Consider the following 17,319-nt stretch of genomic DNA (forward strand, 5'->3'; position numbering starts at 1 on the left):
CAACGAGTCCGCGCCGACCATCAACCACCCATTTATACTAATCCTACATTAATCCCATTTTTTCCCTCTCACATCCCCACTTTCCCTCAATTCTCTACCACCTATCTACACTACTATTTTTACCACGGTCAATTTACCTATCAACCTGCAAGTCTTTGGCATGTGGGAGGAAACCGGAGCACCCGGAGGAAACCCACACGGTCACAGGGAGAACTTGCAAACTCCACACAGGCAGTACCCAGAACCAAACCCGGGTCGCTGGAGCTGTGAGGCTGCGGTGCTAACCACTGCACCGCCCATTTGTGTCCTCCATTGTAAAGACAGAACCAAAGTATGTATTTAATTGGTCTGCCATTTCTTTGTTCCCCATTATAAATTCCCCCGTTTCTGACTGTAAGGGACCCACATTTGTCTTCACTAATCTTTTTCTCTTCACATATCTATAGAAGCTTTTACAGTCAGTTTTTATGTTCTCTGCAAGTTTACTCTCATACTCTATTTTCCCCTTCTCAATCAATCCCTTTGTCCTCCTTTGCTGAATTCCATCTGTTTTACTGTTTGGCAATCATGACAAGAGAATATGCTAATAAATTCTAGAAGTTTAGGCATAGAACCACAGAAACAGTGACACAGGATTTTCATCTTCCAGCCATTTCTCACCTGAAAAACACACAACTGGCAAAGAAAAATCTGATGAAAATCTTGGACACCCATTGATTAAAGGAGTTGATAGGGAGAAACTATTTCCTCCGGTGGGGGTGTTCATAATAAGGGGGCATAACTTAATATTAGAGCTAGGCCGTTCAGGGGTGACATCAGAAAGCACTTCTTCACACAAAGCGTATTGGAAATCTGGGACTCTCTCCCTCAAAAAACTGCTGATGCTGGGCCGACTGAAATGTTCCAAACTGAGATTTTTGTTCGGTAAAGTATCAAGGAATATGGAACCAAGGTGGGTAAATGAAATAAGATTCGGATCAGCCCCATGATCTAATGGAATGGTGGAACAGGCTCGAGGGATTGCATGGCCTACTCCTGTTCCTATTTGCTCACCTGTTTCAATTTTCAAGCTAGTCTTAAAATAGGCATCCAGCACTCTCACCCAAAACTGGCAGGAAGTCATGTAAATATGCAAATCGGCGGCTGGTTTTGGACAGACTGGGCTTGTTTTCACTGGAGTTTAGAAGAGTGAGGGGACGCTTGATTGACATTTATAAGATTTTGCTGATAGTATATAATACACACACTGGGGGCGGATTTTCAAATCGGCCCAAAAGGTGCATGCTATTGGTTGTGTTACCGCCATGCCTCCCTGGGGCAAAGTCAGGAGGTCTGCAACATTTTGCTAGTGAGCTGCGGGTGCGAATTGGGATTCCGCAGCAGCTCGTGGACGCGATGTGTTACTATATTGTTACTATTTAAGGTGTAATAAGAAGAGTTTTGAAATTCTTGTGGCCTGAAAGGGTTCCGTAGCGCCATTTTAATGGTTATGGAGGCGGGGGGGTAATGGGCAGGACTTGGAATGCACCCAGATCCAGCAGAGTTCTGCTCTTTTTCAGCCCATAGGACAACTTATTATGGTGGGGAATATGGGGCGGGCCCATTGAAACAAAAATTTACAGCCATGCGTCCACTCTTCGGTTTAGCAAACTTGCTAACAGTATGTCCAGAATTTAACAGCGAGGCGGTGGCCCCACCCACTGGCTGGAAGACCAGGGGAGAGCCAACCTCCACCAGCTCTGCAATGCAGTGGTTAGCACCGCAGCCTCACAGCTCTGGCGACCCGGGTTCAATTCTGGGTACTGCCTGTGTGGAGTTTGCAAGTTCTTCCTGTGACCGCGTGGGTTTCCGCTGCGTGCTCCGGTTTCCTCCCACAGCCAAAGACTTACAGGTTGATAGGTAAATTGACCATTTTAAATTGCCCCTAGTGTAGGTAGGTGGTAGGAAAATTGTAGGGATGTGGTAGGGAATATGGGATTAATGTAGGATTAGTATAATATGGGTAGTTGATGGTCGACACAGACTCGGTGGGCCAAAGGGCCTGTATCTCTAAATAAAATAAATAAATAAGACATGCTGCTATTTTGCGTGGCTCAGGCCCTTAATTGGCTTCAGTCAGGGATTCCACCCCTCTGAGACAGGAAGTCCGGCCTCCAAGAGCTGCCAGCCAATCAGAGGGCCAGCAGTTTTCCAGTCCCAGCAGCGCCACCAGGAGTGGGGGTCACTGCTGGGACTGCAGCCAGCAAGAAGAGGTCCATAGACGTTGGCCTCCAAAAATGGTAAGTGGGATCAGGCCTCGCCAGGGACAATCGGCTAGGCCTCAGCAAGGAAGCAGGTGGTGCGGAGTGCAGGCGTGGAGGGGTTTCTTTTAGCGGGGGCAGCCCGTGCTTCTGGAGATGCCTTCTGTTGGGCACAGGGTGCCTGATTGGGACCCCACCCGTGCCCCCGCCCCAAGCATGCAAGGAGGCCACCATGTATTATCAGGTACCAAAGTGCAGCTGGAAGAGGACCTTAGTGGCAATTAAAGTGCGTTAAATTCCGGCCAGTGTCTTTATGTTTTTGTTTTTTAAAAAATAATTTGAATAATGAATTATTTTATAGAAAAAGTTTACATGCTTTCTCAGGACTTGGTTTGATACCAAACCTCATCATGTCTTGTATTGAAACCACCACTGCTATGGAGATCCTTGGGGCAGCCACTGATGTGCAGCAGGGTCTGTAGCACTTTCACTGTGGCACTGGCTTCCCTCCATATTACCACAGCCAATGATATTTCCAGGCACTTGCTGATATTTTCGAGAGACCTGTGAAGGGGGCTATTTGTAATGGAGTTGGCAGGAGGGCATTTGTCTCCACATTGCAAATTTGGGAGCACTCTTGCTCCAGGCAATAATCACTGGAATTAGGTTGCTAGTAGTAGTGCTGTAACTTTGGAAGACTAAGACTGCCTTTTTCCTGGGGACTTGGAGCAGTCTCAGATATATACTTGGCTTTCTTCCTGGCCAGAGGAACCTAGTAATATGTTTGTCAAGCTCTTGGAACTGCTACGATGGAATGCGAAAATATAGCATCCAGAGCAAGTAGAAGAGGTGGAAGAGCACATTCCTCTTTATGATTTAAAAATTCTTTCCATCCCAACAACTTCAGGCTGTGTAATTCATTGTCTTTCCTTCCAGATATATTCCAACTACAAAAGTAAAATACTGTGGACACTGGAAATCTGAAATATAAACAGGAAATGCTGGAAATATTCAGCAGATCAGGCAGCCTCTTTGGAGAGAGAAACAGGCCAAGATTTTACGAGCGTAGCCGAGATGCGGACACCTAGGCCAGTAGCAGGCAGCATGACGCTCCCGACCCACTCCACAATTGCACTGCTATCTCGCACCGACTGCCAAATGAAATACTCGCAGATGGGGGCGCTAGCCATTCCGGCATTGGAGGCGAGCTTTTAGGTGGCTGCCGCAGCATCAGTTGACGCTGATGGATGTGTTGACGTTATTTTTAAAGGGCTGCCAGCAATGGAACGCAGCTGAAGCCCTCCTTGAGTGAAGCCAGCGTTCCCTGGAAGTCTCCCTGTGTGAAGTCAGCATTCCTTAGGTGCTCCTCCTCGCTGGAGGACCCGCCTCCTGAGCAGATGATGCCCATAGCTGGTGGGCACTGCTGGTCTCAAGGGTCAGTGCCCCAAATGCTTCCTCTAACTACCCCAGACCCTCCCAGCCCTGTTTCAATGCACCCAAGTGCCAGTAGCCAGATGGCATCATGGAGGCTCGACCTCAAAGCCCTGGCACCTGAACTCCCCCTCCTTGCTAAAACATGTTATGGCCATGCTGCCCCAGCTTTCCTGGAAAGGCACACTGCCTCACCTGACCACTGCCAAACACAGTAATGACCCAAGCTGCCATCTCATTGCTGCCCCCATATACCTGCCGGGGTTCAGACACCCCCTGACCCCCCTGCACTTTTCGGAAAATTGGAACGAGCCCAGAAAATACCAATTGCCACTTTAATTATCTTAAGTACTTTATTTACAGAACCGCACACCGTGGGGGAATCCTCGGTTGACGTGAAAGGAAGACATAGAAGCACTGGCAGGGAAGGCTGCATCATCAGAACAGATGTGATGGAGACGGACAAACTGGGAGAATGGGATGGAGTTCTTACAGGAAATGGGTTATGAGGAAGTGTAGACAAGGAAGTTGTGGGAGTCAGTGGGCTTATAGTGAATATTATTTGATAGCCTATCCCCAGAAATGGAGATAGAGAAGTCAAAGAAGGGAAAGGAAGATTTGGGGATGAACCATTTTAAGGTGGGGGAAGGGTGGAAATTGGAAGCAAATTTGATGAAATGTTCCAGTTCAGGGCAAGAGCAGGAACCAGCTTGATAAAGCCATCAGTGTACTGGAAAAAGAGGTAAGGGAGGTGGCCTGAGTAGAACTCGAACAAGGAGTATTCTACAAATCCCACAAAAAGGCAGGCATAACTCAGACCCATGGAGGTACCCATAGCATATTTATTTGGAGGAAGTAAGTGGAGTTAAGGGAGAAGTTGATCAATGTGAGAACAACCTCAAAGTCCCCCAACCCCAAACAGACTGCTTCTAGCTCCTTCCCAAAATCCACAAACAGGACTGCCCTGATAGACCTATCAGGCTGAATTCCAGTCGGCCTCCGACAATCTGCCTTAGTAGGTCCTTAATTCGGTGAGTAGGCCACCTGCCGCTTCCGGGCAGTAGCCCTGCCACCTCCTCATCCCACCTCCGGGAAAATGGCCCAGGGGCGGGCGGGATGGAGTCGAGGAAATGGCACGCCAGCCGGTGGAACAAAATTACACGCACACTGTGCATGATGCCCGTCTCCCTCGGGGCCTAAAAATTCTGTCCTTAATCTCTCCTTTCACTTTCTTAAAATCCATTACATTATTAACTTTTCCCAGTTCTAATGAAAGGTCATCGACCTGAGATGTTGGGTTGGGTTTTTGTTTTGGGGTCGGCATCTCGATGTTGGGATCAAATCTGGGTTCTGACACAGCACTGTGTCGGAAAAAGTCATCCTTCACGATTTTCAAAGGAACGGCCAATTCATGGCTTGCGAGTGCGTGCCATCCAATTTAGGGTGGCCAGTGGGCTCTGGAAGCTGGGGGGCAAATAGGAGGTCCTCCAACACTGAAGGAGCTGCCTGCCTGCCGGTGCAGGTAAGGAAGAGAGAGGGCACCTCAAGTTGGAGGCACCCTCTCAACACTTTTTTTTTTACAAACTTTTAAAAAAGAAACGGCCACAGCTGCTGGACCCCTATTGTGCAGGGAGAACCCCTCTACAGGGCCACCTGCGGCCGGCACTGCAGCTATCGTAGCTGTGGGGGGGAGCCTCAAATTGATTCTGGAGCATTAGCCTGCAGTCTGCCGCCAGGAGACCGCCTACAGGCATCTGCTGGGCTCCAGACACTACAGGGAGCCCACAGGCCAACTGTCAATGGTCATCCCACCTAACCTCCCTCCTTAAAAATGGCCTGGAGGCTAACATACCAGCCTGCACCGGGAAATTCTGGGCCTGCTCGCCTCCATTCCCGTCTCTGGCGGGCTTCCAAATTCCGGCCCGTTAACTCTGTTCCTCTCTCCACAGATGCTGCCTGACCTGCTGAGTATTTCCAGCATTTTCTGTTTTTATTATCATCCAACTGCATTTTAGCTTCCAGCTCCAAGTCCACACCTGCAGCTATCAGTCTTCTGTTTAAATCCTGATTGACTTCCTTGTGTCTCTTTTTACTTTTTCCCTCTGTGCTCCCAGCACATGCAAGACCAATAGAATATTCCCCACCATAATAGGCATACTTGTTCTGTTATCACCATATATATTATGATAACGTCCCCAGCTGCTTTAAGCAACAATGAGGATAGTTGGCTCATTAATGCATCAAATCTGCCCTGCTCCCTTCCCACCACTGCCTATTCCCCATCCCTGTCTCAGTAACTGAAGTCCATGGCTTTTTTAAACCTGTAAAAATTCACTTTTCGTTTTAAACACTACTCTTCCACATAACCATTGTTTCACTCCAAAAAAAAAATCAAAAATATCAAAATATGCAGTGATTTATTACTAACTCCAAGAGTACATGAAGGCAACACTTGCAGAACTATTCTGACATTTCCCCTACAGCAAGAGCCCTTGCAGTTCAGATGGAGGTCATGGTTGTTCTCTTTAAATTTGCAGCTAATACTACAGCTCACACAGCAATGGAGCAGCAAGCTCAAATGTACGACTAAACAAGTGAAAGCACTGACCACAATGAACCATCTTTTTTACTCAACCACCAAAATGTAGTGGTAGCATTCACTTTACAAATCTTCAAACCTGCCCAGCATCTTTGGAACATGCCCATTTCCAGCTTCAACAATGGAAAACTCTTCAGATTTAACTACATTGAAAACCTAGTGAATCACTTGTTGTCCGCTGTTAGGATCTTTTAGAATGAATTTCTTTTACTGCAAGTTAGAGCGACCATGGTATGTTTGGTGTCACTCAGCTGCCATCATTATGTGTAAGTTTTTGATCATTTATGTATGTGTTGATTGTGTGCACATACGTACTTACCTGGCAGGGGAAGAAACCATGATCAGTGGCCTTTGATTCTGTTCCAGGTAGGTTTTGAGTAAATTGGCTGTAACCAATTCTAGAGCTTCAGGCCAGGGAGGGCGTAACACCTTTTAGGTGGTGGTGAAGGATAAGGAAGAAGGTGCACCAGTTGACCGTACCCTTCTTCATTAAAAAAAATCCTTATTGATTGCTGTGGATTCCAAGCTGCAGACATCTTCTGCCTGCAGGACTTCCCCAGCAGTAGATATTTCGACGTGACGTTCAAGAATGTGGCGGGATGCATCAAGTTCCTGAAGGTGTTCAAGGAGAGGGGAAACCAGGCGCCGCTGTCAATCCTCACAGTGGAGCCGCTCTTCACGCTGCCGTCGCAACGCAACCGGGTGGTGACAGTTCACCTCTGCAACCACCATGTTCCTGTCGTGGATGTACTCACCTTCCTCGCCAGGTACGTCGAGGTGGCCGGCAGCAGCACTGATGTCAAGGATCCATTTGGGATTTGGACCAGCGAACGGCAGGTCAAGGTCGATGCCAACGGAGCCATCATCCATCCTCCCTCCAGCTTCACTATCGGGGAAAGTCGAGGCTTCTTGGTCTGTGCAGGCAACCCAGAGTTTGTCGCACCTGTGGCAAATCTGGTCAAGTGGCAGCCAACTGCAGCACAGTCGTCTGCAAGAACTGCAAGAAGGAAGGCCATCAGACCAAGGACTGTAAACAGAGTAAGTACTGCAACCTGTGTGATGCGGCAGGCCACCTCTACAAAACCTGCCCCAAACGCTGCCTCAGTTATGCTCAGGCGGCAAGGTCCAAGGAAAGGCCGGGAGAAGGAATGGTGAATGTGTCTGGTGCTGGGAAGGAGACAAGCAACCCTCTCCGCAGCAAGGAAAATCACAGAAGGAGAAGAAAGGGGAGGCAGCTGCAACCAGTGACCTAACACCTACCCCATTCCCAGAAACTCCTCCTGTACAGACAGCAGATGGACAAACTGGTCAGTGGCAAGTAGTACAAAGGAAAACCACAAAGAAAAAATCTCCAAAAAAGGAACAGGTCATCACGCAAACCAGTGGCAAGAGGAGGCTACCGTCTGAGACGGACTCCGGCAGCTCCTCCTCATTGGGCAAGGAGGGGCCGGAACGACGGCACCTGAAAAAGAAGCGGAGAACTCAAAAGGAGCTGCAAGATAAAGCCCCCCATCTCCGGGGCACTGGAAGCTATGATGAGCCCAACGCACCCCAAACCCAAAGCGCCGAACCCAGCGACATGCCCAGCACACCCTAGCTCCAGGACACTGAGAGCAAAGAAGCATCTGGCGCACTCCAGCTCCGGGAAGCCGGGAGCAGCAGTGATCTTCAAGGAGGAACAGAGGGGAAAGACACTAACAGCAGAGGACAGCCCAAGCCTTGCTGTCTACAAGACCGCCTCCCCCGCCCCCCGATGTCACCCCAGAGGAACAAACCCCCTATGAGAAACCAGGAGGGGTTTCTGAGCCGAACGAACGTGAAACAGCTTGCGTACTCTATGGGTATGCAGGAACATACCCAAGGACTGGGACTAGCAAGGACAACTGGTATGGGAAGCAACATCTAACCTTAAAATGGGTATAAAGATTGCTTCGATTAACTTGCGTAGTGTTAAATCCACTACGCGATGTGTTTCAACCTTGGACTACCTCACCAAGGTCAAAGCTGACCTGCTGTTTCTGCAGGAGTGTGGAATACCACACCTCAGCACCTACAGGCAATGGTCGCGATGGTGGTCCCACGGGCCATTGATCTGGTCAAGGGGTAATGATTCCCATTCCTGCAGCCTGGGTATTCTGCTGCAGGGAGGTAACTTCACCATCTCTGAAGTTAAGGAGGTGGTGGGCGGTCGTCTCCTTGTAGCAGATGTAATGTACAACAATGCTCCACTCCAGTTGATCAACGTGTACACCCTAGTTCAATGCAGCGAGCGGCTGACCGTCTTCCAGTAGCTCCCACTGCTGCTGGCGACGTCCAGGCCAGTCATTCTAGGCAGTGACTTCAACTGCATCAAAGATGCAGCTGGACCATCTGGGAGTGACGACAGCAAACTGGACGCTACGTCCAGATTCCTAATGGAAACAGTAAAAGATGCCAAGCTGCACGATGTCTTCAGCAAACCTGCAGACGAAGCACAGCGTAGATACACCTGGTCAAGATCGGATGGGTCTGCCCGTTCCAGGATTGACTTCCTGTTTGTGTCCCGTGCTGTCACGGTCAGATCCACCGACGTCAAGCCGGTGGGTTGGCAGGGGGACATGGAAGCTCAATGCTACACTGCTAACCCCAGAGAATGTTGAGGAACTCAAAAGGGATTACAAAGGTTGCAGAACTGTGAAACCCCTCTTTGAGTCTCCAGTTCACTGGTGGGAAGCGATCAAGGAGAACATCAAGAGGTTCTTTATCTCCAAAGGTATTCAGAGGGCGAGAGAGAGGGACAGAGGGAAATGTCCCGACTCCAGAAAAGAATGTAAAATCTGCTCCGGCTGCAGTCGATGGGGGTCGAGGTCAAGGAGGATTTCCAAGAGGTGAAGCGCCAGCAGGCCTCGTTCTTTGCCACGGAGGCCTCCAAGATCATCTTCCGGTCCAGAGTCCGCTCCGTTGACCAGGATGTAATGTGCTCGCATTTCTCCTACCAAAAGGTACACAGAGAGCGCTCTGTGGTCAGCAGCCTAAAGGAAGAGGATAGCTCGGTAATGTCTTCACAGTCCAACATACTAAGGATCAGCAAATCCTTTTATGCTGGGCTGTACAACATGAAGCCCATGGACAGCACGGCCTCCCAGTCCTTCCTATCATCTATTTATTTATTTATTTAGAGATACAGCACTGAAACAGGCCCTTCGGCCCACCGAGTCTGTGTCAACCAACAACCACCCATTTATACTAACCCTGCAGTAATCCCATATTCCCTATCACTTACCTACACGAGGGGCAATTTACAATGGCCAATTTACCTATCAACCTGCAAGTCTTTGGCTGTGGGAGGAAACCGGAGCACCCGACGAAAACCCACACGGTCACAGGGAGAACTTGCAAACTCTGCACAGGCAGTACCCAGAATCGAACCTGGGTCGCTGGAGCTGTGAGGCTGCGGTGCTAACCACTGCGCCTCTGTGCCGCCCTATTGTGCCACTGTGCCGCCCTATCACGGAGGTCTTAGATGACAGTATGCGGGAGAGACTGGACAAACCGCTAACTCTGGATGAGCTGACAATGCCGTCAGGTCCTTCGAGATGAGTAAAACTCCCGGAAGCGACAGCTTACCAGTTGAGTTGTATTCGGCCCTGTGGGACTGGGTCGACCCAGACCTGGAAGTATACAAGAGCGTGCTTCTGGTCGACAGCATGTCAGAATCCATGAGGAAAGGCATTATCACCCTCATCTACAAGCGGAAGGGACAGAGGGCGGGATTCAGAAATTGGCGACCCATCTCACTGCTTAATATTGACTACAAGATTCTGTCCAAAGTCATCGCTAGTCGGGTCAAGGCTGCTCTGAAGTTGGTGATTCACCCTGACCAGACCTGCACTGTACCCGGCAGGAAGATCTCTGATAGTCTCGCGCTACTCAGGGATACGATCGCCTATGTACGGGACAGGAGGGTGGACACCTGCCTCATCAGACTGGACCAGGAGAAGGCTTTTGACAGGATATCGCACACCTACATGATGGACGTGCTCTCCAAAATGGGGTTTGGGGAGGGAATCCGTAATAGGACCCAACAGCTCTACACAAACATCAGTAGCACAGTCTCAATCAATGGGTGGGTATCAGAACGTTTCCTGATCCAATCTGGAGTCAGACAGGGCTGTCCTCTCTCCCGTCTTGTTTGTTTGCTGTATCGAACCTTTGCTGAGTCTATTAGGAAGGATGCGAGCATAAGAGGGGTGGCAATCCCAGGCAGTGGAGGCACACAGGTGAAAGCCTCCCTGTACATGGACGACGTCGCCGCCTTCTGCTCGGACCCGCTGTCTGTGCGCAGACTGATGAGCATCTGCGACCAGTTCGAACTGGCCTTGGGAGACACAGCTAACCACGACAAGAGTGAGACCATGTTCTTTGGGAACTGGGCTGACTGATATCTTGTCCCCTTCACCATCAGGTCAGACTACCTGAAGGTGCTGGGGATATGGTTTGGAAGGGCCGGGGCGTGCGCCAAAACCTGGAAGGAGTGAGTAGCCAGGGTACACCATAAACTGAGCATGTGGGAGCAGCGATCTCTCTCCATTATGGGTAAGAACCTGGTCATCAGGTGCGCGGCGCTCACGTTGTTGCTGTATGTGGCGCAGGTCTGGTCCATATCCGACTCCTGCACCGTGGCGGTCACCCGAGCCGTTTTCCGCTTTATCTGGAGATCTAAAATGGACCGGGTCCTGAGGGACACGATGTTCAAACCTCTGGATAAGGGCGGGAAAAATGTACCCAACATCGCCCTCATCCTGATGACCACCTTCGTGTGCGGCTGCATCAAGCTGTGCATAGAGCCCCAGTACGCAACCATCAAGTGTCACTACGTTTTATCTGTCCCCAGTGTTGCGAAGGATGGATCTGGTCACATTACCGCATAACGCTCCATCCAGTTGGACCGTGCCATACCACCTATCCTTCGTGGGAAAGTTTCTGCGGGAAAACACCTTTGACCACCAATCCATCAGGCATTGGTCTGCACAGAATGCTCTCAAGGCCCTACAGGAAAAGGAGATGGCGGATCCTGTCGGATGGTTCCCCGAGTAGACTGTCAATGTCATTTGGCAGAATGCCTCATCACCAGAACTTTCAAACAAGCACCAAGAAGTTGCTTGGCTGGTGGTGAGAAGGGCCCTCCCCGTCAGACCCTTCCTGCACGCCTGGAGTCTCACCCCTTCCGCAAGCTGCCTTCGAGGTGGCTGTGGTGGGGAAGAGACAGTTGCCCACCTCCTTCTGGAAAGAGATGCAGTGGTTTTTGTCGAGATTCATCCCAAGCAGCTCTGTAACACAGGAGTCAGTGCTCTATGGGCTGTTCCCAGAGATGCACACCAAGATAAACATCAACTGCTGCTGGAGGACTATCATTTATATTGCCCAAAACTTGCTGGTCTTCCAGCACAAAGAGCTCTCCATCACCGAGTGTTGCAAACTGGAACATTACAAGGTCCAGGACTACCTGCTGAGGGACGCACTAAAGCTTGGGACAGCCGCTGCAAAGGCTCAATTGGGTGTAAGGTCCTCCCACCAAAGTGAACTGAGGGGCTGGACCCATAGGAAACCCCTCAGGTTGTATACACCAAATATGGGTTTGCTGTAAAATGTACATGGCATATAAAATGGAATGGAAGAGTTGTGAGGCAATTCACTCCTGTATTGAAGAAAACTGATTTCCTTTGCACTTTTTAGAATGTCAACTTGGTGTTGTTATGAACTGTGTTGTAAAGTATTTTTTTACAAATTTTTATGAGTAATGTATATTTTTGAAAAAAAAAACTTACACCTTATCTGCATGCCAGTAGTGTCACCACCTCCACAAGCTGCCCTCAAGGCGGCTGCAGTGGGGAAGTGACCATCGTCCACCTCCTTCTGGAAATGTGCCTTTGCAAAGCAAGTCTGGAAACAGATGCAGTGATTTTTGTTGAGGTTCATCCTGAGCAGTTCTGTATCGCTGGACTCAGTGCTCTACAGTCTGTTCCCAGAGACGCACATCGAGATAAACATCAACAGCTGCTGAAGGACCATCAACTTGGTGAAAGACACATTTTGGTCTGCCCAAAACGTTCTGGTCTCCTAGTACAAAGAGCCGTCGGCGACGGAGTTTTGCAGACTGGCACATTCCAAGGTCCAGGAGTACGTGTTAAGGGACGCACTGAAGCTTGGGGCAGCCGCCACAAAGGCTCAATGGGGAAAGGCAACTGTGTAAGGCCCTCCCGCCACAGTATACTGAGAGACTGGAAACTGTATGCAGCAGAGAATGTTTTGGTATGTAATGCAAATGTACATGGTAAATATCACCTGAAATGGCAAGGGTAGTGACACACCTCATGTACTGTATTGAAAGAAACTGATCTGTATTGCACTTTATGAAATGCCCAATTATAATTGTTTTGCAATGTATTTTTACTAATTTTACGAATAAAGTATATTTTTGGGAAAAAAAGTACTTACAGCTTATATCACATGAGATGCCTATAACCAAAAATAATCTCCTTTCCCATACAGCACTACACAGTAATTTAAAAAAGGAACCAAAGAGACTTTTCTTACCTTCGGGATCCTCCTGGACCGGCGTGTAGACAGCAGCTCACTGGTGGTGCTCATGCTGTCATCATTGAGGCTGCTGGGGGAAGAGGGCACACTAAGGTGGGACAGAAGCAACACATCATCATGGCTGTGTCTTTTGGACAGTCGTGGTAGTCTAAGGGTCTTCCTGTCTATGGTACTACTCAGACGCAATGACAGACTGCTGGGTTTCGGTGGCAGCTTTGGAAGATAAGTCATTGACTCGGTTAAAGTAAAATACTGCAGTGCAAATAGAATATATAACATTCATCATTTCATGATCTATTTTGTGCATCACTAGCTTTTGAACCAGATGTTCTTGAGAAACACTCAGTACTTTCTGCTTCAACCTTCCAACCAAATTATGCATAGACAGCGAAAATTCAACCATGCATATTTCAAGGCTAATTAATTGCAGACTTGAGAATTTGTGTTCATTTTAAACCAAACTAAATAAATTCAAATTGGTTTGGATATGGACAATAAATAGCCAAATAGCAGAGAAGAAAACTGAAGCTATTGAAAAATGAGTTTGACCTTAAAATTCAGATTCTTGAGCTATAAATAATGCATTTGACATCTGCCCTAATTAGGGTAAGTGTGTGGATTATTCCTTTCTCCCTGATCTGTTCTAAATTATTTCCATCATTTGAAGTTTTCTACTACTAATAATGGTGTCAATCCCTACACAGATTTCGTGACTTCTCTGATATCTGTTCACCTTGAGTTTATTTAGTTGCTGTATAAAACAAATACTGAGTCTGTCAAAACATATTTTATCACTGACCTGTCACTGTCAATAAGAAATATTCTTCAACTTAATTCCCTGTATGAAACTGTAACATGGGGTTACAGATGTACAGTTTCTGAAACCTGCTGATGAATCCCATATCTCACAGATCAATGGCCACATTCTTAATTGTAATACTGGGCTGAATTTAGTGAGGCTGTTTGAAGCAGGAATGGAGGCATGGGGGGCCAGCAGGAAATTGATTTGGACAAGTCCGCCCAGAAATCCAACATTGTGACATCAATTTAGTCAGCGCGGGAAAGGACCAAGGCAGTGTTGCTACCCAGAAGTGATGGGACTGCAATTTAAATTGTAGAACAGTTAGTTTTAATTCACTAGCACCTAATTGATTGTGATTCAACGGGGGGCTTGGAATTAAGTGGACGACGGGCAGCCCTCATGTGCCTGCGGAACCCCGGCCATTGAAAGCTGGCGGCACTGAGGCGAGACCTCAGTGCCTTGACGGGTAGGTAGCCATGACCAGCATTGCATAGGGGAAGAGGGAGGTGGTGGCATAGTGGTATTGTCATTGGACTAGTAACCCAGAGACCCAGGGTATTGCTCTGGGGACATGGGTTCAAATCCTACCAGAGCAGAAGGTGGAATTTGAATTCAATTAATAAATCTGGAATTAAAAGCTAGTCTAATGGTGGCCATGAAACCATTGTTGATTGTTGTAAAAACCCATCTGGTTCACTAATGTCTTTTAGGGAAGAAAATCTGCTGTCCTTACCTGGTCTGGCCTACATGTGACTCCAGACCCACAGCAATGTGGTTGACTCTTACATGCCCTCTGAAATGGCCTAGCAAGCCCCTCAGTTGTATCTAACCGCTACGAAGTCAATCACTGTGTGGTTGTGTACCTACCCACATGGACTGCAGTGGTTCAAGAAGGCACCACCACCTTCTCAAGGGCAATTAGGGATGGGCAATAAATGCTGGCCTGGCCAGCGCCGCCCACATCCCATGAATGAATTTTAAAAAAGGAGGGAGCGGAGGTCATTGTCAGCCTACAGTGCTGTGCGTTCTGCATGTTTGAGCTGAGTCTCAGGTGGCAGTACCAGATGAGCTGGGTCTTGGGTGTTCTGCAAGCGTTGGCTGGGTCTCGGTTTCCCATACTGTTGGCTGGCAGTATCAGGTGCCCAAACTGTTGGGTGAGAGGGTCACGTGCCCATACTACTGGGTTAGAGGGTCAGCTATCAGCAAGGATGGGCGCTGAGGGCCATTAGCAAGTCTGCGAGAGAAGGAGCAAAGGGAAAGTTGCCAAGGCAGGTTCGTCTCTGCAAGGACAGCACTGTGGATGCCTACTGATCACCTGGCATGGGTCTCCTACACCCTGTCTTTTTGGAGCCCTGTGGTGTGATGCAACACCTCCGACTGAGGAAGGGCCAGGATGCATCTGTGTCTGCATCTGTGTCATGAAGCAGGAATGGGCACTGACCTGTTGCAACATGGATTTTTGACAAAATTATTGATTCAGACATGGACATTGGGCAATTAATCTGTATATAAAGCGTGTGCCAATCTAATGCCATCAAAACCACAGTCCTATTTAAAACACATTTCTCCCTATAAAGTAGCTAAGCATACAAACATCAACAGAGAGCAGTACAACTGTATTAGCTAGCTAGCAAGCAAAATAGTATGCAATGCCAATGCGAATTACTTTTCTTGACAGAATAAAGCATGTCACCATATCATGGGGTGACAGATGGACCTTATCGGATGACCTCTGTGGATTCACACTGTCAGGAGTGTAAATTCATGCAATAAACTATGAAACTCAAGGAGAGGATTGTTATTGTGGTTATTGAAATGAGGCAGTAGAAAAAAATCAGCAATAGGAAGACGGACCATTTCTCACACTGCTATTGTCACAAGACAATTTAACCCGTGATGGTCAATGTTTGTGCAACTTCTCTACCTGCTTCTCTTGTGTGTCCGAAGATAGAGCAGCCATCTCCAAATCAGGAGAATTTTACACCATGAAGTGGATAGTACTTCGGAGGAGTCATTTAAAACAGAAAAGCAGAGTGGGACAGGAAGGGGCAGAGAGATTAACGGTAGGTAGCCAAGACTATTTTATTCATCTTGATGGCTGTCAAACCAGGTCCTGGATTCTAAAATACAGAAACAACAGCATCTCTCATGGATAAAATGTTATTTACTCACCAAATACAGTGACAAAATTAGAAAACACAATTACAAATCAATAGTCGTTTGGAAGGACAGAACTTGAGTATTGCTGAAAATAGAGACATGCTGTCGAAGCTTTTCATGTTGCACTCATCAGGATAATCCACTAGAATACCAATGTAAGGGAAAACAATGACTTTATACTGTATGAGAAGAGAGTGCTGATTGGTTGGCAAGTGAACTCTGATTGGTAGAGGCATTGCCATGGACTGACAGTGACTGACAGTTAACTGCCAAGCTTTGTTTGAAATTTAAACCAGGTAGCTTGACTCTGGTCAAGGCATTGCCCTGAGGAATAAACCAGCGAATAGCTGTCACTTACACACTGAGGATTATTTAGCAAATGTTGTCCAATCGCACAGTGACATCTAATGTTGGACACTATGTTTTGAGTTTTGCAAGCACGGGGTGGTTGGGTATGGCCTGTACCTTGCCCGTGGCGAACAGCGGAAGGGACAAGTTGTTTGATACGATCCGCCAGTCTTTGCATTACACTGGCATTTGCTAAATAATCCTCAGTGTGCTAAGAATTACGCTGACAACCAATTTAAGATTGTCAGTAGGGCTCGCAGTGTGGCGCATTTGCTCGTACTGGAAGCTACATATATTAATACACAGGGCCCTGTTCTTTGCCTTCATCAACAGGAAGGGCTTCCATTCCATCAACGTTCAGATGGTCTGCGACGACAAAAAATGTTTCCTGCAGGTGTGTGCCCGCTTCCCAGGAAGCAGCTATGACACCTACATACTTTGACAGTCCCAGGAGCCGCAGCTCTTCAGGCCCCCTTCACCTTCAGGGTGGGATTTTCAGGGACCATGGCCACCCATTGAAGACATGGCGAATGATACCTGTGAGGAACTCTTGCACTGCAGCAGAAGAAAGGTACAACACTTGCCATGGCTCTACCCGAGCGACCATTGAACAGGCCATTGGGCTGAAGATGAGATTCCAGTGCTTGGATCGATTCAATGGAGCCCTGCAGTATGCCCCCGCAAGGGTCTCGTATATCGTGATGGTCTGCTGTGCTCTGCACAATCCATAACTGCAGAGGGGAGGGGTCTTGCATGATAGGATATGATTGAGTGACACTCCTCCACCAATGAGGAGGGCGCGGAGGAGACTGATGAGCAGGCAACACTGGATGTTGAACCCCTTGCACCTGTGGTCAGACAGATTGAGCAACGGGCGAAGGAGGCAAGAAACAGTCTCATATTTACCCGCTTCGAACCACCATGATGGCCCCACAGAGTAAAATCAATAAAGACTCACTTCAATCCATTCAATCTGTCACCTCCTTTCTACATATCTTCCTTGCCTAGCACCCAGCTGAACCATGTGCTATGGCCCATGGGTGACGCTAATCACAAGAGGCCTGTGCCTACATTGGCAGCCACCGAGGGGGCAAGAGTGCACTCAGCAGCTGAAAATTAAAGCATGAATAAATATGATCCACAATGAAAGCTGTCATGCT

General features: G+C 48.1%; 1 protein-coding gene across 5 annotated transcripts in view; it reads right to left on the reverse strand.

Annotated features, from left to right (window-relative positions):
- The window catches only part of LOC137377078 (DENN domain-containing protein 2B-like), a 565,382-nt gene that overhangs the window by 140,502 nt on the left and 407,561 nt on the right, over positions 1 to 17,319 (reverse strand). For all 5 annotated transcript variants that reach the window (XM_068046345.1, XM_068046347.1, XM_068046343.1 and 2 more), the window contains one exon: positions 12,847 to 13,062. In XM_068046345.1, coding sequence (XP_067902446.1) covers positions 12,847 to 13,062 — 216 coding nt within the window. The remainder of the gene's footprint in view (positions 1 to 12,846; positions 13,063 to 17,319) is intronic.

The sequence above is a fragment of the Heterodontus francisci genome, chromosome 14 (genome assembly GCF_036365525.1).
Source record: "Heterodontus francisci isolate sHetFra1 chromosome 14, sHetFra1.hap1, whole genome shotgun sequence".
In the NCBI taxonomy this organism is placed as follows: Eukaryota; Metazoa; Chordata; class Chondrichthyes; order Heterodontiformes; family Heterodontidae; genus Heterodontus; species Heterodontus francisci.